The following is a 26,766-nucleotide window of genomic DNA, read 5'->3' as shown; positions in this document are numbered from 1 at the left end:
CCTCAAGACAACCTGTCGCATTAGTCGGGTGCATATATTCTCTCCGATTGAAGTTGTATGCTTATCGACTGCTGTGTAGCGATAGCTTCTTAGACGTTAAGCGTGGCGTATAAAGATCGGCCTTCCTGGGCAAGTGAGGGCGGATAGTTTCATCCATTCGCTCACTTAGCCTCCTGCTCATTTGTACTTGTCTACCGACTTCAATAAGCAGGAATTCAGCTTATAATAGAATACATAACTGAAAACAGCCTTTCTAGCATTTTTTGAAATCGTTAGAGATGTGCAATTCTCATATGATAGTGAAAACCACCTCTTCGGTATCATCCTCCCGCTCTTGTAGTTCTCGAGGTGATGCCTTGCGTGAAATATTCGTCGTACATCCGTCCTCTGAGTAATGTACTTCAAAAGGGTATTTCTTGTAGGACGTTGCTAATTCTCTGGAGGCATCTGCAATGTAGCTTCCAAGCTGGCCACGTCTTCTTTTGGATATAAGTGTCTTAACGACGGGGTCGTATGAATTCCAGTTACCAACTCGCTTGTAAACACCTTCACGTACGAGTTCTAGAACGAGCCCACAAAACTTCTTCGTCCGAATGCCATAACATGCAATCACCACGCAGCAATACGACCTCCCGTGCATTGAGGGAGTTCTTATATAGTCCAGTCTGCCGTAAATCTCTCGCGGTCCCTCAGTCACATGCCCTGGGTGCACAGACAAGTCCAGTCTTACTTGCCCGTGGTAAAGGTCAACATCTTCCCAAACTACTTGGGTCAATATCCCCCTCAACCGGATAAAGCGTTTAACGATTGGGCTTATGGGACTTGGACCTGCTCGCTCAAGAGATAGATCTTCAAGGTCTACCGCGTAAAGTTCTTGTAATTGTTCCGGAAATTCGGCTTCTCGCGGCCTTTTGAATGTCTCCACCTTACAATTTATTGACAACCCTACAATGTGCTAATAGTTAGCATTTATTTTCTGCCCCGCAATCTCAACATTAGAAACTAACAGACTGATAAGTGTTTTCTGTCATCAGGTAGAAAATATTACGGAAACTGACATGACCATGTTGGAAACCACGTTGCAGAATGCTCAACTGGTGTAGAACTGCCAGTATTGGGTTGCCACAGAAGTTGGCTTAGTAGTGTACCTAACCACAATCCCACAACACAAATATCATCGAATTGCTTTTGAAGAACTTCGATAATACCGTATATGAGCTGCTTCCTTGTCTTCGAGCTTTGTCAACTGTGCGCCAGAATAGGTCCCTATGATTGACCTCCACATTTCCTCTCTCTCACTCATAGACAACCAATTACCGTCAGGTCTAATGAGCGCTTCTGAAACAATAGTACCAAGATCGGGCATCTTCCGTGGATAAGTCTCGCATAGCCGTTCTTGATTGCATTCCCAAAACAATTCACCTTTGGCGAAATGAAGAACACGCGTTGCTAGCAATCGCTCTTGTACAACCCAAGCCCGTTTTAAGAGCGGCGCCAACTCAATAGCATTGAGCCAATGATTGCGATCCCAGATATGGAACATTCCAGTCCTTGTTCCATATTCCTTGATTTCAATCATACATGGTCGAGGTTCGAGGCAGTGGCCAGGAAATAGCCCCATTGAGCTATCACTTGCCCAAGTAGCAGCAATGTTACACATTGCTCCCTGGTAGACTTTGCTCATGAGTTTCGCTTCCCGAGTCCAGTCCTCGGTTGAGTTTTGGATAATACATAGGGAATCGATCCATATGTACTCGCATTGCAGCCCTTTCGCGACTACCATCGCGTCTTGGAATGTTCTCGGTAATACGTCAACGGAAAACCCAGCTTTGAGTTCTTCAATATTATGAGTTGTCAGCCGGAAAAAATCAGCATTACCCCAGCAATGACTGAGAGTGAGGTAAGGCCCAAGAGATCGAGAACCAGCAGTCTCTACGAGTTGAAGTTTGAGTCCAACGATATCGTCAGGGATTTTGATCAAGCGACTTGGCCGCCATACGTTGTCAGAAAGCCTAGCATTACAAGAGCCGTGAGTCGCCGAACAGTTGTCGAGCCAGGTCCATGCTTGCTTCAATCTCTGCTGTGTTGATATGGTTGTGATCGAAACTTGTTCACATTCATCAAGAAGCGTCAGCTTATTTGATATAATTCCTTTGGAAACTGTGGCAACTTATTAGCATTAGTTAAATGAACTTGTATGGAGATAACACTTACGCAATTCGTCAACGTCCAGCAGTTCAAAGGTTTTGCGAGCGTACCCACCAACCAAATTCGTGTACTTAAATTCAATGTTGGCGGACCGGCTACCAAAGATATCGAAAGCGGGAGTAATTCGATAAGTGACGATCAGTTCATCTGCAGCCTGATATTCGGAATCTGAACAAAAATGACGGTACAGCATGTAGCAAATTCGGCAACCACCGTTACCCGATTCTGTAAAGGATGCAAGAGAACTAGAATGCATATATTGCACCGATCTGTTCCACTCGCTGAGAAAACATCTTTTTGGAATTTTCTGACAAAACTGGCATAACATGATTCATGGATATATAGGATGGTACGTGTTGGAAGTGATTAGTGAAGGTATGGTGGTAGATGAGTGAGTTTATCCCCTGAGATGTGGGAAATGGGACTTGTTTCAGCCTAAGGCAGCAACATAATGTTACAAGTACCAATGTAATTCTAAATAATCAACACCAATAAATATAGATGTATGTATACTTTTGGAAACCGATGAGAATACCTCAAAATGAATGGGTATTCCCAGATTTCCATTGTCGAATGATGACTAAGCCAATTCCTGGGCGAGAATGCTTCAAGCTGGGCGAGCCGTTCCGAGTCCGTTTACAATGTCCTCATACATAAACAAAACTAGGACAATCTTGAAGATATTGAGTTCTACGAGTTAAAACAAAGGACAAATGTTCCGATGAATTCCATCTAGTAGCCGCTGTTGACGTCGTGCGGCGAGGTAACCGCGCCGCAGACAACAATTTCGTACGTGTCCGCAGGCACCACACAACAGGACAGAGTTGATGTATTCGATGGACTGACTCACCTTGTGCAGGATCAGCAGCAGGATAATGCTATCTGTCTTTGTTTGAAGAGCATTATAAGTCCGTTATTCTATTCATCGTCAAGTACTTCGAGTCCAAAAGATTCCCTCATCTTCTGGCGGCAACGTTTCGTAAATATATCGTTGGCATTGGCGTTGAGAGAATAGCCATACTTTTCATCCTTTCTCGACCTCTTCTCGACACTTGTATCTATCAAATACTTCCACAATGAGGCTCGTTATTCTCATCTTACTCCTCCCAGCCGCAATGGCGTTCAGTCTCTCACCCATTCAAACCTGGCTGGCCAGTTTCCAACAACCCCTCAGGAACCTCATCGACAACCCATTGCGCCGATCGACTGTACCTCAATTCCTTCTTGATGCCAGACACCCGTGGGTTCTAGCTCACCGGCGTCAACTGGAAAGACTTCCAAATGCCGAAGCATTCCTGTGTACCGAATTACTTGATGGCACCTCCGGGCTTGAAATCCCACCGGATCTTTTTGACAGACTTGAAGTTGACAACAACCGAGTTGGAATGTCACGCCCAGGATGGCCAAACGCGCAGGAGCGGCTTACCGAGATGTCCAAGTGCCCGAGAGCACTTGAGCAAGTCAAAGAGCTGGAAATTAATATTTATGTGTATGAGGGTGCATATTCAGAACTTGGTAACAGACTCCTGGAGCCTTCCTATCCCCCTTCTCAATTGACTGGGCTTCTCGGTGACGTTCTGGAGTCGATGAAAAATCTGGAAAAGCTCAATTATCACATACCAAAGGAGTACACTCGTCTCTTCGGGGGCGCATTTCAGGCTCGGAAGCTTGTACTGCCATCTGTCAAACATCTTGCGCCTGGACCTTGGAGTCACTACCTAGTTGGTATGTGTCCTAATCTAGAGTCACTAACAAATGGTGGGAGCTTTCAGTGGTACCATGGCTATTTCCCAGATGAATTTGGCTATCGTTTCCAGTGGGGACTCGAGTTCATTCAATCCACTATATCTGCACCCAAACTAAAGCGATTTTCCATGAATGGCGGAAACCATGGCTGGGCTCTGGAGCTTGTCTCAGGTATGTCCGCAGCATATTTGCTTCCCCATCAGTTTTGATATGCTTCCACTCATAGTCTACGAGTGCTAACCCATCTGTCCACTTAGAGGTTGTAAGAGCCATGCCTCAGATAGAAAGTCTAGGACTAAACGGAGCTCTGGTGAGTGACGTGTACCACTATGAACCTGAATTGGGGAATGTGGGAGAAGACGGTAGACTGAAGGTATGTTCACATATTTTGGAGCTCGCTGTGCTCTAATTTGAACTAATCACCTCGGTACAGGCAACGCTGAATATTCTCAACGGACAACAAAACCTCACACATTTGGACCTTCCTCGCTCATCTAGTCTAGCACTTGGTTTTGATGGCGGCGCTTGGTGTGGCAATGCATACTTCGGAAAGGAGGGGAGAGTATATGAGCGCGATGTTGTACGGCAAGGAGCAGAAGCGACGGAAATGGCAGGCGAAATCGTGATGGAAAACATGCCTCAATTGACATCCTTCACTGTAGGAGAACTACGTCCGAATATCACTCGAGATTCTGATGGAAAAAACATGGTGAGTTTGGCGTGGCCTTGGACTGGGCGGATGGATGAGTGGTTAATGGAGGAGGTACCTGAGTGGGTTGAGGGGGATCTGTGAGGATGAGGACGATTAAATTGATTTAATTGTTTGATCACACGCATATTTCTACCTCTCTTCTCACATCAACTTCATATTCAGATCACGATGTGTCGCAATGACAACAGTCGTCGTGTCGGCTTGCGTGTTTGAGATGGTCGTACAGAGGCGCATGCATTCTCGCTTTCCTTGTTTTTATGGGGAGGTTGGCCCGGTTAGGGTGACGTAGGATCAACATCTCGCTTAAAGCAGGGCCAAGACGGGTAAGGAGGCATTTCGAGATGGCATTTTGTCAAATTGCCTTGGAAGATGGTGGTATTGCATGGTTCGTGCTTTGTTTATGCGTTCATACTTGCAGCTTTCATTTAACCAATTTAGATTTAAAGGGGAGAGGAGCCGACTTTGTGGCTTGGTTAAGCTTTCACTCAAGCTTTACACAAGCTTTTTGTCTTCTCTTCGACTTTTATACTCCAGGGAGCAAGTAGATCGATTTATTACAACTCCAAGAAGATCAGACAATATGGGTATCTTTAACAGAGCTCCACGAGATGGCACACACACCACCACAACAACAAGAACATCTCATCGTGCCTCAACTCATCATGAAAAACGAGCACCAGCGACGATGAACATGTCTTCCAGACCATCCTTCGGCCAGTGGTTGAAGGTTACATGGCTAGATATTGTTACCATGGCTGCAATGGGAGCGGTAGGTCTTGGTGTAAGTATATCCTCATCTCCATTCCCAAAATAGCTCTAACATATCCCAGGTCTACACAGCCCACCCAGCACCATCACGTTCCTTCCCCGTCTACTTCCAAGATGGTGAAATCGTCTACCCTCAATTCGCCTACCCGCTCCGCAACGAAATCATACCCATCTGGGCGGCCGCTCTCATGGCAGCACTCATCCCCATCGCCGTCTTCCTCTTCTGTCAAATCCGCATTCGTTCATTCTGGGATGTGAATAACGCAGTCATCGGCCTTCTATACTCGCTCATCACCGCCGCCGTCTTTCAAGTCTTCCTCAAATGGCTGATCGGAGGTCTGCGCCCACATTTCCTCGCTGTGTGCAAACCAAACGTCCCTGTTACCGGCGAGGCAATCGGAAACGGTCTGCGCCAAATAATGTATGATCGTACGATCTGTACCGGAGATGAATCTCAGATCGATGACTCCCTCGAATCATTCCCCTCCGGTCATTCTACCGCCGCATTCGCAGGTTTCGTGTTTCTCTCCCTCTACCTCAACGCCAAGTTGAAGTGTTTCTCGAACTACCATCCCGCGATGTGGAAACTCCTCGCTGTTTACGCTCCAATCTTAGGTGCTACTCTAATCGCAGGCGCACTCACCATAGACGAGTTCCATAACTGGTATGATTGTCTGGCCGGTGCTATCATCGGCACGATCATGGCATTCTCGGCCTACCGTATGGTCTACGCTGCTATCTGGGATTGGAGAGTTAACCACATTCCTTTGAACCGTGGTGTTCCATTTTCAGGACGTGCTGGCGGATATGAGCTTGAGGATTCTACGTTTACACGAAAAGCTGGTTGGGGAACGGGACATGGACATTTGGGTGGACACCGGGAGGGTATGGAGATGCACGATGGGAGTGCTTTCGGTCATGGACGCAATTCGTCGACGCCAGTTCGGAAACCAGTTGGTGGACATATGCACCATGGACGTGGTGGGTCGGTGGATATGGTTTAAGGGCGGCTTATGATAATGAATGAGAGAAACCAAGAGGGATACATTTGGTATGCGAGGAGTTTATGAGGTTCAATTGAAGCGGTTGCTCGTAGCGTTCATCGGATTATATACCCATAATAATGTACAGTAACTCTTTCTCCCACTGAAAAATAATTGCTTTCTTACGTTAGTCCTCCTTCTGAGTTCATGTGAGTATATAATTGCGAAATCACAAGAGGCGTTCATTAATACAAAAAGAAATCCCCAACTGATTGTATCACCTCGATGACAGTGATCAAAGATAATTCTTCGAGATCCAACTTCACGTACTCCTACCCTTTCAATTCCGAAGCAATCAATAACTCTTGTATATTTAGCACTCCCTGGCGGCTTCAATCAAAAAGCATAGTTTCGAAAGTCTCTGAATCGTCACGAGATATAAACCAACCAAAACGACACGCTTGGAGATAAATACTGAAATTCGACTTTAATTAGATCACTCGTTATCTCCTTTCACAGATGATATGACTTGCAACAATGAGTTCTGGTTGCATACTTTTAATTCGAGTTTATTTCGATTACATACAAATGGTGTTGTTGATAACAGCACAACGCAAACACCATACTCTACGTTTTTGTTTGGGTGAGAATTGTTAATTCTTATCTTCTCATAAATGAAAATTATGTCTGTATAATGGTCTTGCTTTCATACATTTGGGTTGACGTGGATTTCATCTCCAATTTTCGCTTCATCCAGCCAGAGAAATATCGATTTCTTGGGTCAATCTGAGTTAACACAGGTTCATTCAACGAGACAATTAGTGCTCTATGAATATCAAACAGTAAAAAAATTTCTTGCTCTGTTAATGTACACGGAATGCACAAAGGAAGCCGAAATTTAGAAAGTGGCTCGAACACAGAGGACTAGTTGGTTTAGAGGTTAAAACTCTTTTTTTCTGTGCCTAGGTGTGCTCTTTTTCTTATTAGTGTTGAATCTGGCAAGTATGTTAACCCAGAAAATTGGTGTTGTTTTGCGAGACGTCGAACATCAGGAGGTACTGACGAGAATAAGTTATATCGAAATATGTTGAAAAAGCCGTCCCAGAATTCACAACCGAAATTTGTTCATCGACCAGGATTTCATCATAGGAATCAAGTTGGCTCAGGTAAATTATCGTTGTTGATTTTTGCGATACAAACGAAGTGAAGTGGTGATAATTACCGTCAGCGACCGTCTAAACCTATTAATACTTTCTCTTTCCCAGCAAAAGTTTGCTCTTGAACAATTATAGACCTTGCTTGTGACTGTAATACTCGTTATCTCCGCAAAGACGGCACCACTTCTAGTAATTATACAGCAGAAGAAAAGTAATAAGGGTTACGACCTAGTGACAGAACTTGATCTTAAGAAATTGTTGGTCCGAGTAGATAATGTTTGTGGCAGTTCAATATGGGTTTTGGGCTCCAGCTCTGATAGACAGCTATTAGATATTTGAGCATTGATCTTTCCTGACACATGTGTTTAGGTAGCCGAGCGAGAGATCAGCGCATGAATGTCTAGCAATTCGTTGAGAAATTTATAACTACCTTACCATTGAAGAAAACTCCTTGATGCTCTTCATCAATTTCCACACAACATCCCAGAGACACAATTCCTCTTTACGACCAAATTCCCGAGCTAGATAATACAGTCATCCTTGGAACCCTGTTCACGATATCTTATAGTAGTATATTTCCATGAAAAAGAAAAACAGTATGACATTACCACATACACAAAATTTCAGACTCCCGAGCATACTGACATCATGAGCTTCATTTTTTCACAACAATAAGCAATATGGAATTTGTTATCGAGAATAGCTTGGAGACTAATGCTTTTCGATCAAGTCAGGGATGCGAATTGGGATGCAATTTCAAAAATTGAGGCTGTGGTACGTGGTACATCGGCTCAACTCACTCTCAATGTGAGGTTCTTGTGTGCCCTGAGCTACTTCTCGACTGACGATAAAGGAGAAGATGAACATCAATAACTTGGATGTACGAGAAGATAATCCTGTTTTCATGGTAGAGTGTTCCGAGGTCGCCGGAAAGAGTTGAGTATATAAAGATCAGTGTCTCTATCTAGTATCATACATCACTCACCTTTCAGAAGCCATATACTCGAGAGCTTTCCAATTAGCCCCTCTCATCCTATTTTCACCGCAAGCTTCATCATGAAGTTCTTCACCACAGCAACCCTCCTCCTGCTCGTTCCCCTCAGTACTGCAAGAGCACTCCAAAGAGACTCGATTCCCATCACAGCAAGAGATTTGTCGACGAAATCAGACGAGATGTTAAATCGTGATGGCCTGCCACATGAAATCACGAAGAGACAGGGCTTTGCTCAAGCCCTCGTCAATGCACTTCCAGATATCCTCAAGACCTTGGGTCTCCGTGGTGTCGCACAGGACAGCACGAACCCATCGATCGGGAAAAGATCTCAACAAAGCTCGATTTCCGACGAGGACAACGAAGCTCTCCAAACTTTCATTCAAGAGTTACTTGGAAGTCTCGGAACGGTGCAATCAGACGGCAACTTGATAAATGGTAGAGGCCAAACACAAGCTATTGCAAAGAGACAGGGCTTTGCTCAAGCCATCGTCGACGCACTTCCAGCTATTCTGAAGAACTTAGGTCTCCGTGATATCTCACAAGACAGTCTCAACTCATCTTTCGAGAAAAGAGATCCAACACTACAAACTTCGGATGACGACGCTTCGACGCAAGGGATAGCAAAGCGACAAGGCCTTACTCAAGCTATCGCCAATGCGCTTCCCGATATTCTTAAGACCCTGGGTCTCCGCGATCTCTCACAAACAAGTCTCAACTCATCGTTCGACAACTGAGTCTCAGCATCAGAAAGCACAGCAGCTGATGTGGACAACCCGAATCTCCAACTTCTTATCCAATGATTGTTTGCAATCAGTGTACAGTGTTGGATATGTTGCGTGGAAGTTTCAATTACCCATCAAGATGTTGTTTCTTGCGACATGCTACTTCGTTTGCATGATGATGGTTGTGGTAGAGCAGTGTAGCTGAGATGATATTCCCTGATTTGATATATTTTCTTTTTGGTTTCCTGCACGATTTCAAGTTATGAAACGTTCCTGTATTTTAATTGTGGTGTTGCCAGGGACAGCAAATAGTAATCAAGTTCGCATATACTCAAACAGTTACTACTCCGTTCGTGTGAATAGCCCGATCTGTCCGTATTGGCTTTGGGTAGTTAAACAGCTTTACCGCAATGTTTAGAAAAAATCTGAAAAATGGTTAACGAAGATGTAGGAAGACTTTCGCTAGCAAAATAAGGCAATCGAAACACAATTGACTCTTACAGTAGTTTATCAAGTCACGGTATGTCTCGCCGACTAAATTTCTATCAAATAACAAAGTCTTTTGAGCTGTGTTCTAAAAGTCCATGAGTCTAAAAGATCTTACAGCTCAAAGTAAGTCTAATTTAAACTTTTAGCCAGATGGCTACCGACACTTATGTTTCCCAGTACGCGACACAGCTCTTTGAATAGCTTGCTAGACATACGAGCTTACAATATAGTAGGAAACGGAGCGGAACTCAGAACCTTCGGCTTCTCTTCAATTATCTGTGATTGCTAGAACAAATTGAACAAATCGCGATGCGTCGGAGCTGCGGTATGTGCGAACTGAAGGACTTCGATGTATTTGTAGTTCAGACCGTTCTAGGCCTGTGAGCCTGATCAATTTTTCTTCTTCCCCCAATAGAGCGATCAGAACGTCCACGTTCGGGGAATCAATTGCCTGACTGTCGCTTGTCCAAAGTCGACTGAACATGATCGGAAACAAAATCAAATACTATATCAACCACGCCGTCATTACTGGAGATTCTGTGTTTACCCTAATTGCTGTAAACCCAAGTACAGTAGCGTTCGATTCCAGTGTCCAGTCTCTAAGTTTATATGCGCCACACTTGATCAGCATTAGTCCCAATACAGTCAGTATTGCTGCTTGTAATATTTGTAGCCGTTGTCAGTTGCTGCTTCAACTTAGATAAAAGGTGTTCTGATCGATTGTCTGACGCTTCAGTACCAGTAACCAATTTTTCTCCACCCAGCAGCACCTACTGTAACCGACCGACAACTTCTCTTTAAACGACGCATCTATCAACAAGAACGTTATACCCAGTACTTTATAATAACCTACTTACCCTAGCTATAGGTGTCAGTAGTAAACCAGCGTCTCGGAAATCGAACAATCTACAAGAGTAGCCGGTTGTTCCGTTTTGTTTTAATTATTATTGGCCCCAGCCAAGAATTTGGACGGAAAGATGCGGGGTGCAGCGGGCTTCTAACCCCATGCAGCCGACCCCTGGTTTCAAGATTCTCGAACTTTTAATATCAGTACCGCTATTTTATATTAGGATGTGGAGGAGATTGCCTCTTTGGGCGAAACTATATCTAGTCTTTAATCGTTTATATCAACGTCCTACCTTTGTTGGGAATCAAGGTCCGAAATCGAGATTACTCCCCTCCAACTTGGATTCGCTTGCCTCCTTCACTTTCCAGTATTTCCAATCCTCGTATTCAATCTTTACTTGCTTCTGAGAGATGGGGAATACAATGAACTACAAATACGAGAGCTCCCCTCGTCGTCGTCCTGGATTTTTGGTTGGCAACAACCCCGACGGCACTCTCGTTCATTTTTCACATTCTCTCTTTTGCTAACTTCTTCTCTCGGTTCTTCTCTTTCGAATCGATACGATGAAGTTCTTGGTTTCTGCTGTCGTGCTGGTTGGCCTGGCACAGGCGCAAGTCAAAGGGAAGGCTCAGGGGTTTGGAAGATTGACAACTGGTGGAGGGACTGCAACTCCTCAAATACCAACCAGTCTTGCGCAGTGAGTTTCTGCTGAGAATTTCTGTCTCCAGACTAAGGTTCTTGTAACTGATATGTAAAGACTTGAGACATGGCTCACGGACGCTACTCCTCGTGTTATCATGATCAACAAGACCTGGGATTTCTCCTCTTCTCAAGGCACAACATCGACCACTTGCTGTTAGTTCACCCTTCGTTGTTTGAGAGAGCCGCGGAATCACTGCTGACTTCACACAAGGCCCAAACTCCTGCCAGCCCAACGGTCAACTCTGGATAATGGACACATGTGACTCCACCCGCGTCGCCTGCAAATATAACAACGCCCCCAAAAACCCCATCGCCATCGCCAGCAACAAGAGTCTTGTCGGAGTCGGCAGCGCCGGTGTGATCAAAGGCCGTGGCCTCCGCATGATCAACGGAGTCAACAACATTATCATCCAAAACATCCACTTCACCGGCCTGAACCCAGAGTACGTCTGGGGTGGTGATGCTATCACCCTCGACGGCACGGACAATATCTGGATTGACCACTGTAAATTCTCACTCATCGGCCGCCAGATGATTGTGAGCGGCTGGGGCGCTGCCGGACGTGTGACTATCAGCAACAATGAGTTCGACGGCAAGACGTCGTGGTCTGCTTCTTGCAATGGAAAACGTAAGTTAACAGAGCTACCCAGGTTTCTCTCTATCTTTCCCCAAATATAACATATATTGACTTCCCGTCAACCAGACTACTGGATGATGCTCCTGATCGGTGTCAAGGATTTCTACACCTTTAGTGGGAACTACGTGCACGATGCTTCTGGACGTGCGCCTCACATGGGCACCGACAAGACGGCCTCGCGAATCCTTTTCCACGGCGTGGGCAATTACTTCAAAGATGTCGGCGGCCACGCGTTCGATATCGATGTTGGCACTAATGTTCTGCTCGAAGGCAACTATTTCGATTCTGTCTCCGAGCCAATTACCGCTCCCTCGTTGACAAAGAGTACCTTGATGTCTATTGTGACCGTGGCCGATGCTCAGCTCTGCCAAGCTAAGTTGGGATATGTCTGCGAGTGGAACCGTCTGGTCAATTCGGGTTCCTTCCCATCAAAAACGAGCACCGCGCTGTTGGATGCTTTTGCGCCGTGGAAGAACTCTTTGGTCGCTCACGTCCCGGTCGCGGATGTTCCAAAGACTGTGTTAGCCAACGCTGGTATTGGAAAGATTTAGGTTAGAGAACTGAAGATCTTAACTTTACTATTTTACTTCTATGTACATATATTAATCGTTTGGTGGGGGGGAGGCTGGCTATTTGAGAAACGTCGAATATGCTCTCCTCATTTATAAGTAATTGTTTATTGCCATAGGCAATAAGAGTAAGAATTCGTTTTACCTACACAATAGACCTAACTTTAAGTACTGATTGCAGCTGAAAATGACGCATTGTCGTCATTGACAGAGGTTAGTACAATCATCCCTCAATAAAGACATGCCAAAAGCAGCAGCTAATAACCTGAGGCTATAATATGGATCAAAATCTTTCTAACCGTATTGAGTCTGGTGATGACTAAGTGTAGCTTAGATAAACTTGAAGATTATAGGTAGGTATGTGGAAAGAGGACACCGCAATTGACGTCCACTGTATCTGGAAAGAGTCAAAGGTTCTTCTGCTGAGATTATATGACAGGCTTCTAATTATCGAGCCGCTCATGTGTGAATTCGCCCCGCTTTCCCGCATGAATGGAGACGGAATTAGGAAATAATTGTAGGCTTTATGCAATTCAGACAGGCAGCCGAATACACGGAGCGGTGCAATCGGCCAAGACATGCAGCAGAAAACACCAAAAACATGGCAGAAACGGCCGTAAAAATCATGAAATTTGCAAAAAGCTGGTCTCACACAACCCTGATCGTCCAAAAAAGTCAATAACCTTTGATTTGAAATGCGTTTCAAAGCCAAGCCTTTGGGCGATCGAGAATGGTGTGCACGCTGCGTGCTGTATGCTGCACGGAGTTGCATTTTCCGGCCGCTCGGGCGGGCTCCGATTTGAGGTAGATACAAAAAAAATAATAGGAAAAAGGCGACCGTCGTTTCGGCCCCAGGAACTTGAAAAGACGAAAAGTTGACGTTATAAGGGGGAGGATAGCGTAGTAATCGAGATGCAGGACTGGAAAAGGCTACCAGTTGAGCTGACAGAAATATCTCCAGGTTACCTACACATATGCAACCTTAACAGAGTGTAGCAAAAATAGCCGAGTGCGAACGAACGAGCCCGGCGCATGAACATGGTAAAGATGAGTGAGATCGTAAATCTCACCTTTTCGTTGATCTAGAGCTTCAACACGCACTTGACAGAAGTATATGTCTCTTGCGTGGTGTAACACGGCAGAATGTCAGGGTTTACTGGCACCGAGGTGAACAGCAACAGCCCACACTGCAGTGCATCAGTCGAGACGCACAATGCTGGCATCTACGTCAACATTCCATATCTTAAATGAGTGAAAAATATTTCGGACAAAACAGTTTGTACTGCATACCTAGGTAGGTAGGTAGACCTTCATCATTGGCACTAAAGTCGCCGAATCACGTGTACGGCCCCTTATGGCCGTCATCCGGCGCCCCGCAAATTGATGGTGCCTCGATTTGAATGTTGCATCGAGCCGGAGTGGTAGGGTTGTGTGTTTTTTGTGGCTTTCTTTTCGTTCGTGGCCCAGTAGATTTATACTGATTCCAATGAAATATGCTGGTTTGTGGCACGTACGTCCATACCTCAAGCTCGCTCCAGCTCACTTGAAATGGAGATTCACACGTTTACCATGTGGTAGCCTTGTTTGAGAAGAACGCATGGGGCGGCGCGTTTAATAGCCCAGATGTCCGATATAAAGTATCGCGGCCGTAACGACTACCACGACTCGACCTGCGATAATCCCGTCTTTCTCGGTTCGTATATTTGGAGCCATAGGATGGTATCGTTCTGTTTCATATCAAACACCTGCTTCCACCTTCTTGATCGGTTCATCCTGGAGTATCAGTGCATGCTTTCAATACTTTCGGTCATCGAGACTGTCGGCAAAAAGCTGTAATAAATACCGCGAGATGGCCCGACAGAGGCCCAGTTGGGTGAACAAGACCCTTTTGACGAGTCAGGTTTACGACGTTATTGAAGGTTTTGTATCGAGTCCCAATTGCGAGGCCTCCGAAATCGCAACGTCATTAACGTCGCTGTTCCTACCCTTTACAAGAACCAGAAGCGATATCGAGAATGTTGATTGCTTGTGGGGAACGATTTTCTGGACGGCGTCGACCTTTTTTCCTGGGGCGACCGAGCACTGGCGGCTTATAGAGCTTGTTCGTGAAATCCAGAGGATTCCAGCACCGCCGGGAGAAGCAATAAGCGCGGACGAGGATGCGAATGGTCATGAGTGGTGGGTAGACCTTCCCGGATGGACAAGAGTTTGGGCAGATCTAGAATGCGATGCGCCCATTACAACACCCATACGGAACAGAAAGGGAGCAACACAGGAGCAGCCGATGAAGTTTACGCCCGGGCCGTGGCGACGTGAAGATGGGAAACCAATGTCCGCGTTGGCGTGGACGAATTTAAATGCCTTTGCTGCTAAATTGTACGCCCAAACACCCCTAGACTATCTAGGTCTGATAGGATTACAGTCCTTTCTAGAGGCACTGGAGAAGGATATATCTCCCAGAGACCTCGACAATGTGGTTCCCGCAGCGGCATGCTGGGTCTTATCAGCCGGAAAAAGCCTTTGGGATAATAGTGAGGAGTTTGGCATGGCGATCAACGAGCGAGACCCAATTGACAGCTTGACTATGTCTGGCGGAGAGCTGTACACCGGCACAAGAGGGTTATCTGACGAAAGATGGACATTTTGGAAGGAACGCTTTGCTATCTTGAGCAAAAGGCTGGACCTGAGTCCCAACACTCGACTGTTCGCTTCTCAGGCGTTTGATGAGATGAAATGCATTGAAGTCAGAAAATAGCCAAGCCAAGCCAAGTCGGTCGCTGGTACTGGAATTCCCGGATTCAAGCTGTCTTCAGCGTCGCTCGCTACGGACAGACAACAAGACAGTGAACACCAATCGACGAGAGAAGCTTGCATGAAGACTATTGAAGTTAGTATTGCCCACGAGTGGGGTAAATATAAGTATGGAGTAATTGCTTGCTCACTGCGCCCGCTGGAACTGCCAAACTGCATGGTGATATTGAGGAAATGTGTTCAACAAATGAGTTTATGGCGAGACCTCGGTCTGAGGGCTGATTGCGAAGAGCATACTGGGAACGGTGATATGAAGACTGATCTTCAACTAAACTGTCTGTTGTATTGCAAATAGGGTTTCATCATTAACAGCTAAAGATGAAGTACTCCATGGTCATCGTGTTCTGGGCGCTGTTGAATATAAATCTAGCCTATTCGAGCTGTCAGATTCAACTCTGAGGTATTTTAAGAAATGAAAGAAATCCTCACATTCTGAATTATGTCCTTAAATGGCGGCAAACCTCCATATGCTGTGCTAGGACGGCAGAAACGCAGATGCGAGTATTCGTAGGGCGTGAAAGGGGAAATAAGGTAAACATAACATAAATAGCGCGGATACATCCCCACCAAGTGAAGAAGTTTTGTTGGAGATGAGAGCGACATGAATAAGAAAGCAGAAAATGTTGAAGTTGTTGTGAACCAAAGACTTGGGGGAAACCTGGGATAGAGGCAAGTCATCCCGACCTTGCTCCGAATTTCAGATGCTACGGCCCGAGCAAGTTCGGAGCGGGTAAACATTAACGCTGTAATCCGCAAAATCTCCTTTCGCATTCATGTCGAGGAGATCAGGTCAACCCCGGAACTCTCCATCTCACAGCGACTGTGGAAATAGCAATGTCGGGTAAGGTACAGAAGCTTGCAGCTTCTGCCCAACGGCAGATGAATGCCGTGGTGGTGTCTTCAGGTCTTATGCATAAGACTGTGAAGGTGCGTGTTGGAGTTCAAAAATGGAACAACCACATTCGAAAGGTATGCATTTGTCTAGTTTCTTTTTCCTCCGCGATTAAAGTTTCAGATTCTACCAGACTTCGGTCCTGTGCATACTCATTTACTCATGTTTTCAGGATTTCAATGGCACTCAACACCTGATGGTACATGATCCAGCATCATCCCTCCGAACCGGCGACATTATCAGTATATCGTCCGGTTGGCGTGTAAGCAAAAATGTACATCATGTAGTACGCAGTATACTAGCACCTTTCGGCGAACCAATTGAGGCGAGACCAGCAGTTCCAACGGAAGAACAGAGAATGGCGGAAAGGATCGCAAAACAAGACGCCAAGATAGCAAGGAAGCAGGCGCGCGAAAGGGGTTATATCTTGCCAAAAGACTCCTATACACCAGAAGAACTCCAAACAATCAAGGAAAGGCGGCAGGCTAAAAGGGACAAATGGATACAAGGTTATGAGGCCGCCAAAGGAGAACCCATGCCCGACAAGTTGAAGTTTCGTTTTATGAATTACCAAGAGAAGGTGGAGTATTGCGAGGCCAATGATCTGCCGATTCCAGAACACAAGCCAGTGGTAAAGAAGGAGAAGGTAGCGGCTATGCCACCTACCTCCGAGGAGCTTGCTGCGATTAGACAACAACGACAAGCAAAAAGGGAAGAACGGTCGAAGTTGTACAAAGAGCGAACAGGTACGGAAATACCGGATTGGCAGCTCTATAGCTGGATGAATGTAGCGGAGCGCAAAGAATGGCACGCAAGAGACCCCGAGACAGCTCGGACGGCAGAGCTCAAGTGGAGAGAAAATCGGGAGATAAAGTATAATCAGTCGAAGAACTTGTAAAATGTGTATAAGACGGCGTTTTGGAACGAGGACGATATTGTATCATAAAACTGGTCAAGCGCATTGCAGGAGTATACCAGAAGAAAACTTAGCTGCCCATTACAGATATTTGTTGCTGGAATCTGGTTCTTCCCGCTTCTGTCGAATGGCTTCGTCATCCACTGGTGTCTGTTCGAAGCTATCCAGGATATATTTTTGACCTGGATCAAGGCACATCTGGAGGATTTGGGCTTCACCCCGGGGTATAGCGAGTCATTCAAAATAGACAAGTCGATGTATCACTTGAAGCTACCTCCTTTGTATTATGTATCTTTTATGCTGGGTCAGTCGCACTAGAGCTCTATCAGTTTTGCCATTTCGACCTCTAACAAGCGATTTTGTGGAATTAGAAGTGAGTATGTATAATAAACCACACATCGGGTCCCCGCCCACTGGCGCCCATATTAGTCTGTCTAATCGAGAGATAATAGTCCTATTAGTAAGGGAACTCACGTCGTTCACTATAGGGCTCATGTATTAAATTCATGTTTTTTTTGCTGAATCGCTTACACTTTCTTTGTTTTCCTCAGCTTCCTAACATTGCACAAAGTCGCACCAAATAATGTTGCCAAATCTTTTGTTCACTGTCACCCTTTGTAGCATTCAGCTGTTTGACTGATATGAGAACAGCAATAAGGATACTTCTACTACTTCTAACCTTCTAACTTTTCCACACTTAACAACAAGTCACCACACAGTCTCTGAAATTATCAGAGAACCCAAGATCCGTCCCAAACACTCCTTCTCAAACTCACTCAGAATGATCGGCTTTGGCGACGACAGCACCATGGATGACTCTTCTCCCATACTTCCGATGTATGACCCAGCATTGCTCCCAATCACTAAGCGCCGCTCCATGGATGAAGTAGATTGGAATCTCATTTATGCTATCTCTTTTTGTATGGTATTGGTATGTCTCTATCTTGCCATCACCCGTGATTCCTCCGGGAATTAAACCTGCCTGTTGTTAACTTTTCCCGACGAGAATTTGTCAAGAGGGGAACAAAAAATGCAATGATATAACCAAATACAACTTCCCAATCTTTATTTAAATTAAACTTCCATGCACTGTTTCATGTTGACTGTCCCAGAAAATAGTTTCATAACACTTCCACCAGTGACTAAATATTTACATCTTATCAATACTCACACTTATGGACCCTAGTAAGAATGCTTTTATTTCAAAGTCGTAGGAAGAAGAATGTGCGAAGGGGGATGGGTCAAAAATCAACTTGAGTCAAATATCGAGAAGTCACCAGTACAACCACTCCCATCTAGGGTCATGGTGACGGAAAATCATACAGGCATTCATTTACAAACGTATGGATATCCATCCATATGTTGATTGGCACTCAACATTGCTGGAGTGAGATAATTTATGGGGTCTAGATTCACACCGTTAATTTTTGATTCACAAAGTTAAACATGAATTACCAGTTTCTTTCATTTAATAAATGTGGCAGGCTAGTTAGTCAGAGTTCTCATTGACCACTCAACCACTTTGGTCTTGAGTCACCTGAACAGCCTTATAAAATAGTTATGAAAACTTTGCTTTCTTCAACCAAACATCATCAGCCAGTCTTCTCAGTCTTCTACATTTGCAGCCAGGAACACTTCACACAACTTTTACAAAACTTCAAAACTTTAGAAACCTTCACAATATGGCAGACTCCAACATCCCGAACGTCAACGAGAAGGAAGATTCAACACCTCCACCGCCTGCATCAAGCTATCCAACTCGAGGTCGTAATGGAGAATACCAGTTTACCCTCCACACAGCAGACTTCAATCTAATCTCTCACATCGGTCTCGGAGTCCTTTTCATGATACTTTCCACTGGCATCGCAACCTACTTCCTCAGCTTCGGACGCACGAACTATTTGGCCTTCGTCATCTGGCTATTGAATCTCGCGCTACAGTATATCCTGATTCTTATCCAGCCTTTCCGTGAACTGAACAATAGCTTGCGACCATTGTGTACCTTCCAAATGGTTTCACTCGTTAGCTATTTCGTTACAACGGTACTTTGGTTCTTAGTTATGGTGAATTCGAAGGGTAACGCCTAAATCACCTGCTCGCTACTAGTAAACTTCGTATTATGGGCTGAATTACAGGCAAGGCAATACTAAAAGGGATAGAATCTCTCAAAGTAGTCACACGCAACAAACTACTGACTCTAATCTCACTGAGGGTCAAAAGACTAGCTACTAAATATAAATATGTTACCTCTAAAAAATACTTAAAGTCCTTATAATTCAGAAGGATGCTTATAATCTGAATAATAATAATATTTTTGAATTGAAACAATGAATCATAAACGTTTGAAATAAGAAGACTGATTAGTCAACACCAAAAAGTCTGCTCTTGAATATTTGCAAAGTTAACTGCTTTATGTAATATTTAACTTGTGTGTGTACATAGAGAAGAGCGCAGAACTCTCATCCAGTACCTGTTTTTACTACTGTCAGTAAAGGTCTAAGCCACAAATTCACATATTCAAGTGTGAATTAGCCTTGTTGTATTTCTAGATATAATCGGTTCTCATCTGTTCTTAGTGAGGTGAACAACAGGTTCAATGAGTAGATATAAGGACCCTCGTCTCTTCTACGGGATCCTCTGTTCTTCTACTGATCGTTACCACAGAACCACACTCATACACAACCACACTCATAAGCAACCACACCTATAAACAACCACTCCAGTCACAGGAAATACTTCACACACACAAGACCTTACAAGCAAAACCTGATAGACTATCACATCATGGCAGATTCCAACATCCAAAATCCCCAGAACCCGCCTCAACACAACCTTGTACAACCTACTATTTCTGAAATCATTTTCAGCATACTCCAAGACACATTTTCTGCCACGCTCCTCTCATTGGCATACTGCTCAGGGCTTGGTGGCTTTGGAACACTCTTCGGCAGTATAATTTCTGGCCATTATCGCTCATTCGTTCTCTGCGCAATAACCTTGGCCATGAATTATGTATCTTTCATGAAACAACCTGTCTATCAAGGGAATTTTTCAACATATCTGGCATTTTCGGCACGGTGCTCCCTCATAAGCTCCTTTGCTGCGACTCTCCTCACGTTCTACAGTCTGATAGCAGTTGAAATTGGTGCAGAGTTAACCAATCGATCAATCACTTCTCTGATTATTGAGGAGCTTGCCAACGGGCTTAGAGAAGGGATCCTACAGAGAGAGATGTTCTGAGGTGAGGAAAGTAGCACTCGAAAGATAGTCACCGCTATTCTCATTTAGGAACCGTAGACTAGCTACCCTAAATCAATATACTGCATTTACTTATTACTGCATTTACTTATGAAAACAAATCTTATTAAAAACATTGTATGTGCTTTGAAATATGTCATCCTTAAACTTAGAACTTTGAAATTGTTATAATGTTAGAAGACTATACAGCAAGATTAGACAGATCTACTCTTGAGATTCCGTATCTTCAACGATATACTCTTAAAAGGTCAGCCATTACTTTCTCATATACGAAGGTATTACAGGTGAGACGCTAGAACTAGAAGTCAGTGAACATCCTACTCAGTACCTATTCATAATCTTGTAGAGATATACTTACTACTTCACCTCACTGGCGTGAATTAGCTTACTTTTCCGTTTATTCAACATGCATGACAGTTTCACTCTAATTTTATTGTGTCATGAGATTCATTCTGTTCTGTCAGCTGAACAATCAGTAAACTAGGTATAAAATCTCTGGCTTCTCAACACAATATACAATTCAACACTCAACCTTCAACTCTCCGTCCACAAACATTTCAAACACACGAAAGCCTTCACACTCAATAATCATTTCCCGAAAGGACCAAACAAATTTACAACATGGCAGATATCACAGCTCTCTACGCAAACCGATACTTCGACGACGAAGAGAAAAGAGACTGGAACGCACCACCACCTGCATCACCTCCAGACTACAAGGAAGCCCTAGCTCGCGAGCATACCATAGTCCGAAATCGACAGATAATCTTCTTCGACATCATGCGACTCGTGATCTGTATCGGGATAACCTTAGAGGTATTATATTACTGGGCAACTGACAATTCCTTGTCGGGGCTCAACATCAGTCCTAACGGACTCCTAATCCTTTCCGTCGTGTACTGTGTATTTCAATGGATCGCATTTTATTGCACTGCTGTTTACGGAGGGCCAGTACTGGAAGAGAAGAACCTAAAACTGTCACAAATCCTTAACGCGACATGTTTACTTTGCTCTGTCTCATGTTCGTTTTGCGCCTTGGTTGTGGCTCTCCTTGGGTTATGCGTTGCAGTAGATTCGCCTTATGGAAGGTACTACTACTGTTGATCGAGCAGCTTCGTCAATTGGTTTTGGGATTGGGAATCTTGAATGAGATAGAGGTTCTTAGGATGGCGGTGCTCAACAGACTAGCATCGTCATTCTCATCAAGTTCCTCGAAACAAACTGGCACACACCATCTACCACTGCACTGATACACCAAGTCTTCTGGGGAAACAGAGAACGCACTCAATTAAAGGATGACTTTCAACAACTCCTCCTTTAATCACAAAAAATCAATTAATCATTTCAACAATAACAGACTTGACATCCCATGCATAATGGAGCCTTTGAATTAGTATACGTGAGACAGTGAAAGTAAAATATTCTTTAACGACTTACAGATAGATAGTCTTTGTGAGAAAAGAAGAAACATTACTGTGATAACTCTACCACTCTTCAAATTACAACTATAGTATTAGTATTTCCTTTCACAAATAGTATAACTTTTTTATAATCAACATAAGAACAATAATAAAACTAAAAGAAGATATTTCTTTCGACATCATCAAATCTTCATGTATTTTCAAGCCGTTTAACAGCCAACTTCTAATTTTCATTAGAGCACTTTTATCTTCTACCAAGACCCATGCTTTTCGTAAAATCCTACACCATTCCCTAACAAAATAACCATACCTCATATCTTCGTCAAACCATGTATTCATTTCCCCTCCAAAACCCCACCAAGAACATCCCACCCATCTCTCCTCCACGGCGCAAACATAACTGCCTTCTGTGCGTCTCCAACTTTCCCCGTCCCGGCAAACACACTCGCAAGATCCGCGCCTTCAAGTTGACCACGGGGAGGAACCGCTTTGACAGCTGTGACCAATGCCGTCTCAGCAACTTCATTATCCGACTCCGCGAGTTCGGCGAGACGACTCCAGCCATAGGGCTGGTTTGGGTGAAGGAGGATATCTGTTTGGATTTCCGCGAGGACAGCTTGGTCGGCGTCATCATTGGATGACAAGGCGGCAGTGGCGCGTAGAATTTCGCTGACTTGTGATATCTCTAAGTCGGTGATGGAATGAGTTGCACGTAGCTCTTGGAGGGTTGAGGAGACTGCTTCAAGAGATTCATCGTCTTGATCAAGCAGGGCGATGACTCCTAGTAATATGACTGATTGTACATGATTTGGATGGCTTTCAACGCAGTCGAAGAGAAGATCGCGAGCTTGCGTTTTCGAAGGCTCGTCTCCATTTGCCCATAATACCTGTGCAAGAAGGCATACGGCATCTGGATTCCCGTTGGATTCTTCCAGTGCAGGTTTGAAAAGTTCCAGAGCTTTAGCATGAGATTTGTTGTAGTAATGTGCTAACCCGACAGTCAAGTGGGCTGATAATCTGCACTTCTTGCGGTCTTCAGCGGTGAGTTCGTTACCCGCATCATCGGCACTTAACTCGAGAGAGGTTTCACCACTATCAATCGCGGCTGCGTATGCGCCTGCTGCGAGTTGTGAACGCGCCAGGTCTGCTTTTGCTAGGGCAAATCTAGAAAGTGATGAAGGTGATTCAGTGACTTCATAATCCGCCTCGACAATAGAGCAGATTTTTGATAGATTCTCGACGGTGGATGCGACGTCATTGATTCGCTCAGAAAAGAGGGTAGATAGATGAGAATGTGCCAAATCAGTAGGCATCATCGCCTGCAACTGATTTAAGGCGAACAGAGGCTGAACAAGGTCTGTAACACTTGCAATAGAAGATGTAGCAAGTATCTGGTCGAATGTTGACTGCGAATACTGTCGCTTTGTGATCAAGGAAGATGACTCCGAGATTTCAATGGCGTGGGTGAATAGCAGATTCGCCTCTCGGACATCACCAGTCATCAAAAGTGCCAAGAGACCTTGTCCAACCCAGGCGTGAGCAAATTCAGGATCACTTGACTGAGCTCGAGTAAAAGCTTCATTTGCAAGACCCATATCGTTTTGCAAAAGATACAGCGTGCCCAGGTTCGTCCACGTGTGAGGACTGCGCTCGTTTAAAAATAAACTTCGTACGAAAGAGTGCTGAGCGACTTTGGGGTTCAATACGCTGGTCACAACTCCAAGTGCATTCCAGAATTCTGAGTTTCCTGCTTCCAACTCAATGGCTCGCTTGAAACAACGGACTGCAGCTTTGAGGTATTTGCTGGACTTTTTCTTGAGACTTTCGCCTAGACAAACGTGGGCTCGATGTTCTGCCCAACCCAGGTTGTAATAGGCGACAGCCTGGGCATGGATATCTTGTGCCGAGGAATGGACGGCTATTTTATGGGACAATATAGCTCCATGAAGGCATCTAGTAAGATTAACACCTTTTTGGTGACCCTTGGCGAAGATACCATCAGCAAGAACTACATCGGTGTCCACACCGTCAACATCTGCAAATAACTTGTAGGCTTCCCGTTCGGGTTCAAGTCTCAAGAGGTACTTAACGTTTGATGACGGAAATTCAGGAAGTCGATCCTGGACCCAAGAAAATATTGAGCAGGCATCTCCAACTGCTTTCCACAGATTGAAAGCGTCGGCAGCGCCAGTATTCGTAAGGTTGATAGCTGCGTCGATAGTCTCCGAGGCGCGATTTGCAGCATAACCGAAGAGACCTTTTTCAATACCATCCCATGCGCTTTCGACAAGGGCTTGGATTAAGGCGATGGAAACCCCAAATTCGGTAGGATGCTCTTCTAGTACACTCTGGTATCCCTCGATGGCTTCATCGTATTCGCCAAGTTCCCTCTTGACATTAGCGAGCATATGCTTTGCGAACCAAGTTTCTCCTGATTTCTGCCTCGTTATTTCTTCTTCAAACCTTTCGGCATGTTGAAATGCTTTGGTAGCCGCAATGTATCGCCCGGAATTGTGGTAACTCTCTCCCAAACCGACCCAAGAGTTATAATCGTCTGGGGATATTCTAAGAGCGGACTGGAATGACACTATACTCTTCGAATAGTCTTGTTTGTTAAGTTCCGCAACACCTAAAGCTGCAAATGGCCAGCTGATACCTTTCTTCTTCGATCCTGGTGCCGGCCTAACTTTTCCGGATTCCACCACCCTCTGAGCTACCACTTCTACGAGGTCCCAGTCGCTCTGCTCAGCGAATATGCGAGCTAATCGCTCAGCTGCCTCGACTTCGGATGGTGAAAGTTCAAACGCCTTTTGAAAACACTTCCTAGACCTCTTCTTATCGTTTGTATAATCCGCATAAAAGATTCCGAGGCTAGTGTAAGCCGGAGCGAAATTGAGATTGCTCTTTAATGCAGCCAAAAAGTAAGCGTAGGCTCCATTTCGGTCTTTTCTCGCTGACTTTGAAGAGTCAATATTCCATATGCAAACACCCAATCGATATTGGCATTGGGCAAGGAGGTCTTTTGACCGCGTATCTTTTCCATCGATCTTCGGAACACATCTCTCCAGATCACTTTTTCCGGCAACGTAGTCACCGCTGAGAGCCTTCACCCACGCGGCCTCGGCTCTGATCCGAACGTTATCAGGATCTTTCTTAAGTGCACGTCCGAGGAAGTCAACAGCCGCTGCATAATCCTCCTCTTCTTCATATATCAATCCAATTCCGATTAACGCCGGTGTCAAAGTCGGGTTCTGCTCAAGAAGCTTGTCGAACAAAGATTTAGCTGCAGGGTGGTTCTTTGGCGATTGATAGAAGACAAGGCCAGTAGCAAGGAGTGTTGTAATGGCCCGCAGAGAATGAGCAAATGATAGACCAGTTTTCTCACCTTCAGTCTTCACGAGATGTTGAGCATTTCGCATCAGCTCAACAACACTTTCATGTTCTTCGAGGAACTGATAGTATTCACCCATTAGTCTGTGCGCCAAGATTGATTTTCCAGCCTCCGAGATACCCTCGCTCATGAGAATCAGCCTATCCTCCGCAAGCATCTGCTCATCTAATGATACCCCTCCTCCTTGGTCGTCGTCATCCTCACTCTCATCAGATGCTGTGGTTTCTTGAGGAGCAGGTGTCGTCCGCGGGGCGGGAGCTGGAAAGGATGATATTTCACACCCCATGTAAGCCCTCAAAACTTGTCCCAGACCGCTGGCAGGGAAGAATTCATAGTACTCACGGAGCACATTTGGGTCTAAATCTGAGATATTTTCTGTGTCCTGCCATTCTAAGGCAATATCCCATGCTAATTTGAAGGGATGTTTGATGATCACCATGTCTCTGGCTAGTTTCTGCGCCTTGGATCGTTTTGAATTCTTCTCTTCTCCCGGCGGGAGAACTTCTAGAGCTTCGACGCATCTCTCAATGAGCTTTTCCTCGTATTGTCGGCGAAGATCATCATCAGTGACCCAGTCAATGACCTGCTCATAGAGATCCTCCAAGTCACTATCTTTGAGCACTTCCCTCTTGACTTCTGCTGTTACCTGGCCAATTTTGGCACCGAGTCTGGTTCGCCTCTCACCAATCTCTTTATTGATTCGTTCTTTCTCATCAAACTCGGTGATCTGAGCCATGATCTGATATGTATAACCAGGGCGCGGCACTCTGCCTTCGAGAAAGTCGTATATCGGAGATCCAGGCAGAATTATCTCTTGGGCTTTCTTATGCTGAAGTCGCGTTCCCTGGCTCTTTGCGAAACCAAGGAATTTATCCACCACATCCTGACATTTATGTTTCTCTTCCGTTTTCTGGTATAACTCTGCCAGCTGCAATGCCGCAATCTGATATTTCCCTACCGCCGGACTGCCTTGTCTCTCGTATAGTTGTATTAAGCCTTGCCACGGATTGGGGTCGTCCCTCTTGAGCTTGGTTGCCGCATCGTATGCCTTCTCGGCCTGTACATAGTCGCCTTGTTTATTCAACGCAAACCCGAGAAGAAGGTTACTGTATATTATCAGCGTGGGGGTATCAAGAGCATTGGGACTATCATTACGCTTGATAATTCTTGGCATCTGAGGCCAGCAACTTTTCGGCATCTTTGATAGCATCATCATATTTTTCTGCTTTGATGGCCGTAATAATCGACTTCAGCGCAGCTTTTGCGGACATGATTGGACTGTGAGACTCCTATCCAGGACATCTAAGCAAGGGGAGTCAAATATGCGGATAATCATGGGGCGGGATGTTCTGTGATACCGATCAATGGTGACGGTCCAACAATTTTAGTCCACAGACAGATGGTACCTTTTTCCAGAAAGCTTCTCAGCCTTGTCATTGAGGTTGTGCCACCACGCTGGAAGACCGACTCAGTGGGGTAGCATGCCCCTCCCATGCGGTCGGATCGGGGGTACGTCGGGCCGTCGTGAAGGATGGCAATGAGC

At 45.0% G+C, this 26,766-nt stretch overlaps 10 protein-coding genes across 10 annotated transcripts; 8 read left to right on the top strand and 2 right to left on the bottom strand.

Annotated features, from left to right (window-relative positions):
- Positions 1-289: 289 nt before the first annotated feature.
- GLAREA_10136 (uncharacterized protein) lies at positions 290-2,464 on the bottom strand (the record flags this gene model as incomplete). Its single annotated transcript, XM_008080186.1, has 4 exons — positions 290-945; positions 1,059-1,105; positions 1,209-2,160; positions 2,215-2,464. The coding sequence occupies 4 exons, from the start codon at positions 2,462-2,464 to the stop codon at positions 290-292; spliced, it is 1,905 nt and encodes a 634-aa protein (XP_008078377.1).
- Positions 2,465-3,284: 820 nt separating this feature from the next.
- On the top strand, positions 3,285-4,747 carry GLAREA_10135 (uncharacterized protein; the record flags this gene model as incomplete). The annotated part of the gene is made up of 4 exons (XM_008080185.1): positions 3,285-3,929; positions 3,981-4,125; positions 4,212-4,327; positions 4,388-4,747. The coding sequence occupies 4 exons, from the start codon at positions 3,285-3,287 to the stop codon at positions 4,745-4,747; spliced, it is 1,266 nt and encodes a 421-aa protein (XP_008078376.1).
- A 499-nt stretch (positions 4,748-5,246) lies between these two features.
- Positions 5,247-6,438, top strand: GLAREA_10134 (Acid phosphatase/Vanadium-dependent haloperoxidase; the record flags this gene model as incomplete). The annotated part of the gene is made up of 2 exons (XM_008080184.1): positions 5,247-5,447; positions 5,497-6,438. 2 exons carry the CDS (start codon positions 5,247-5,249, stop codon positions 6,436-6,438), a joined length of 1,143 nt encoding a protein of 380 aa, XP_008078375.1.
- Positions 6,439-8,630: 2,192 nt separating this feature from the next.
- On the top strand, positions 8,631-9,302 carry GLAREA_10133 (uncharacterized protein; the record flags this gene model as incomplete). Its single annotated transcript, XM_008080183.1, has 1 exon — positions 8,631-9,302. The coding sequence occupies one exon, from the start codon at positions 8,631-8,633 to the stop codon at positions 9,300-9,302; it is 672 nt and encodes a 223-aa protein (XP_008078374.1).
- Positions 9,303-11,189: 1,887 nt separating this feature from the next.
- Positions 11,190-12,516, top strand: GLAREA_10132 (Pectin lyase-like protein; the record flags this gene model as incomplete). The annotated part of the gene is made up of 4 exons (XM_008080182.1): positions 11,190-11,323; positions 11,384-11,481; positions 11,540-11,956; positions 12,032-12,516. 4 exons carry the CDS (start codon positions 11,190-11,192, stop codon positions 12,514-12,516), a joined length of 1,134 nt encoding a protein of 377 aa, XP_008078373.1.
- Positions 12,517-14,383: 1,867 nt separating this feature from the next.
- Positions 14,384-15,289, top strand: GLAREA_10131 (uncharacterized protein; the record flags this gene model as incomplete). Its single annotated transcript, XM_008080181.1, has 1 exon — positions 14,384-15,289. One exon carries the CDS (start codon positions 14,384-14,386, stop codon positions 15,287-15,289), a length of 906 nt encoding a protein of 301 aa, XP_008078372.1.
- An 890-nt stretch (positions 15,290-16,179) lies between these two features.
- On the top strand, positions 16,180-17,135 carry GLAREA_10130 (Nucleic acid-binding protein; the record flags this gene model as incomplete). Its single annotated transcript, XM_008080180.1, has 2 exons — positions 16,180-16,314; positions 16,410-17,135. The coding sequence occupies 2 exons, from the start codon at positions 16,180-16,182 to the stop codon at positions 17,133-17,135; spliced, it is 861 nt and encodes a 286-aa protein (XP_008078371.1).
- Positions 17,136-18,835: 1,700 nt separating this feature from the next.
- GLAREA_10129 (uncharacterized protein) lies at positions 18,836-19,240 on the top strand (the record flags this gene model as incomplete). The annotated part of the gene is made up of 1 exon (XM_008080179.1): positions 18,836-19,240. The coding sequence occupies one exon, from the start codon at positions 18,836-18,838 to the stop codon at positions 19,238-19,240; it is 405 nt and encodes a 134-aa protein (XP_008078370.1).
- Positions 19,241-21,032: 1,792 nt separating this feature from the next.
- On the top strand, positions 21,033-21,515 carry GLAREA_10128 (uncharacterized protein; the record flags this gene model as incomplete). The annotated part of the gene is made up of 1 exon (XM_008080178.1): positions 21,033-21,515. The coding sequence occupies one exon, from the start codon at positions 21,033-21,035 to the stop codon at positions 21,513-21,515; it is 483 nt and encodes a 160-aa protein (XP_008078369.1).
- Positions 21,516-22,167: 652 nt separating this feature from the next.
- On the bottom strand, positions 22,168-26,494 carry GLAREA_10127 (TPR-like protein; the record flags this gene model as incomplete). The annotated part of the gene is made up of 2 exons (XM_008080177.1): positions 22,168-26,329; positions 26,379-26,494. The coding sequence occupies 2 exons, from the start codon at positions 26,492-26,494 to the stop codon at positions 22,168-22,170; spliced, it is 4,278 nt and encodes a 1,425-aa protein (XP_008078368.1).
- Positions 26,495-26,766: the final 272 nt, after the last annotated feature.

This window comes from Glarea lozoyensis (genome assembly GCF_000409485.1).
Source record: "Glarea lozoyensis ATCC 20868 chromosome Unknown GLAREA13, whole genome shotgun sequence".
NCBI lineage: Eukaryota > Fungi > Ascomycota > Leotiomycetes > Helotiales > Helotiaceae > Glarea > Glarea lozoyensis.
This window is presented reverse-complemented; position numbering and strand designations above follow the sequence as displayed.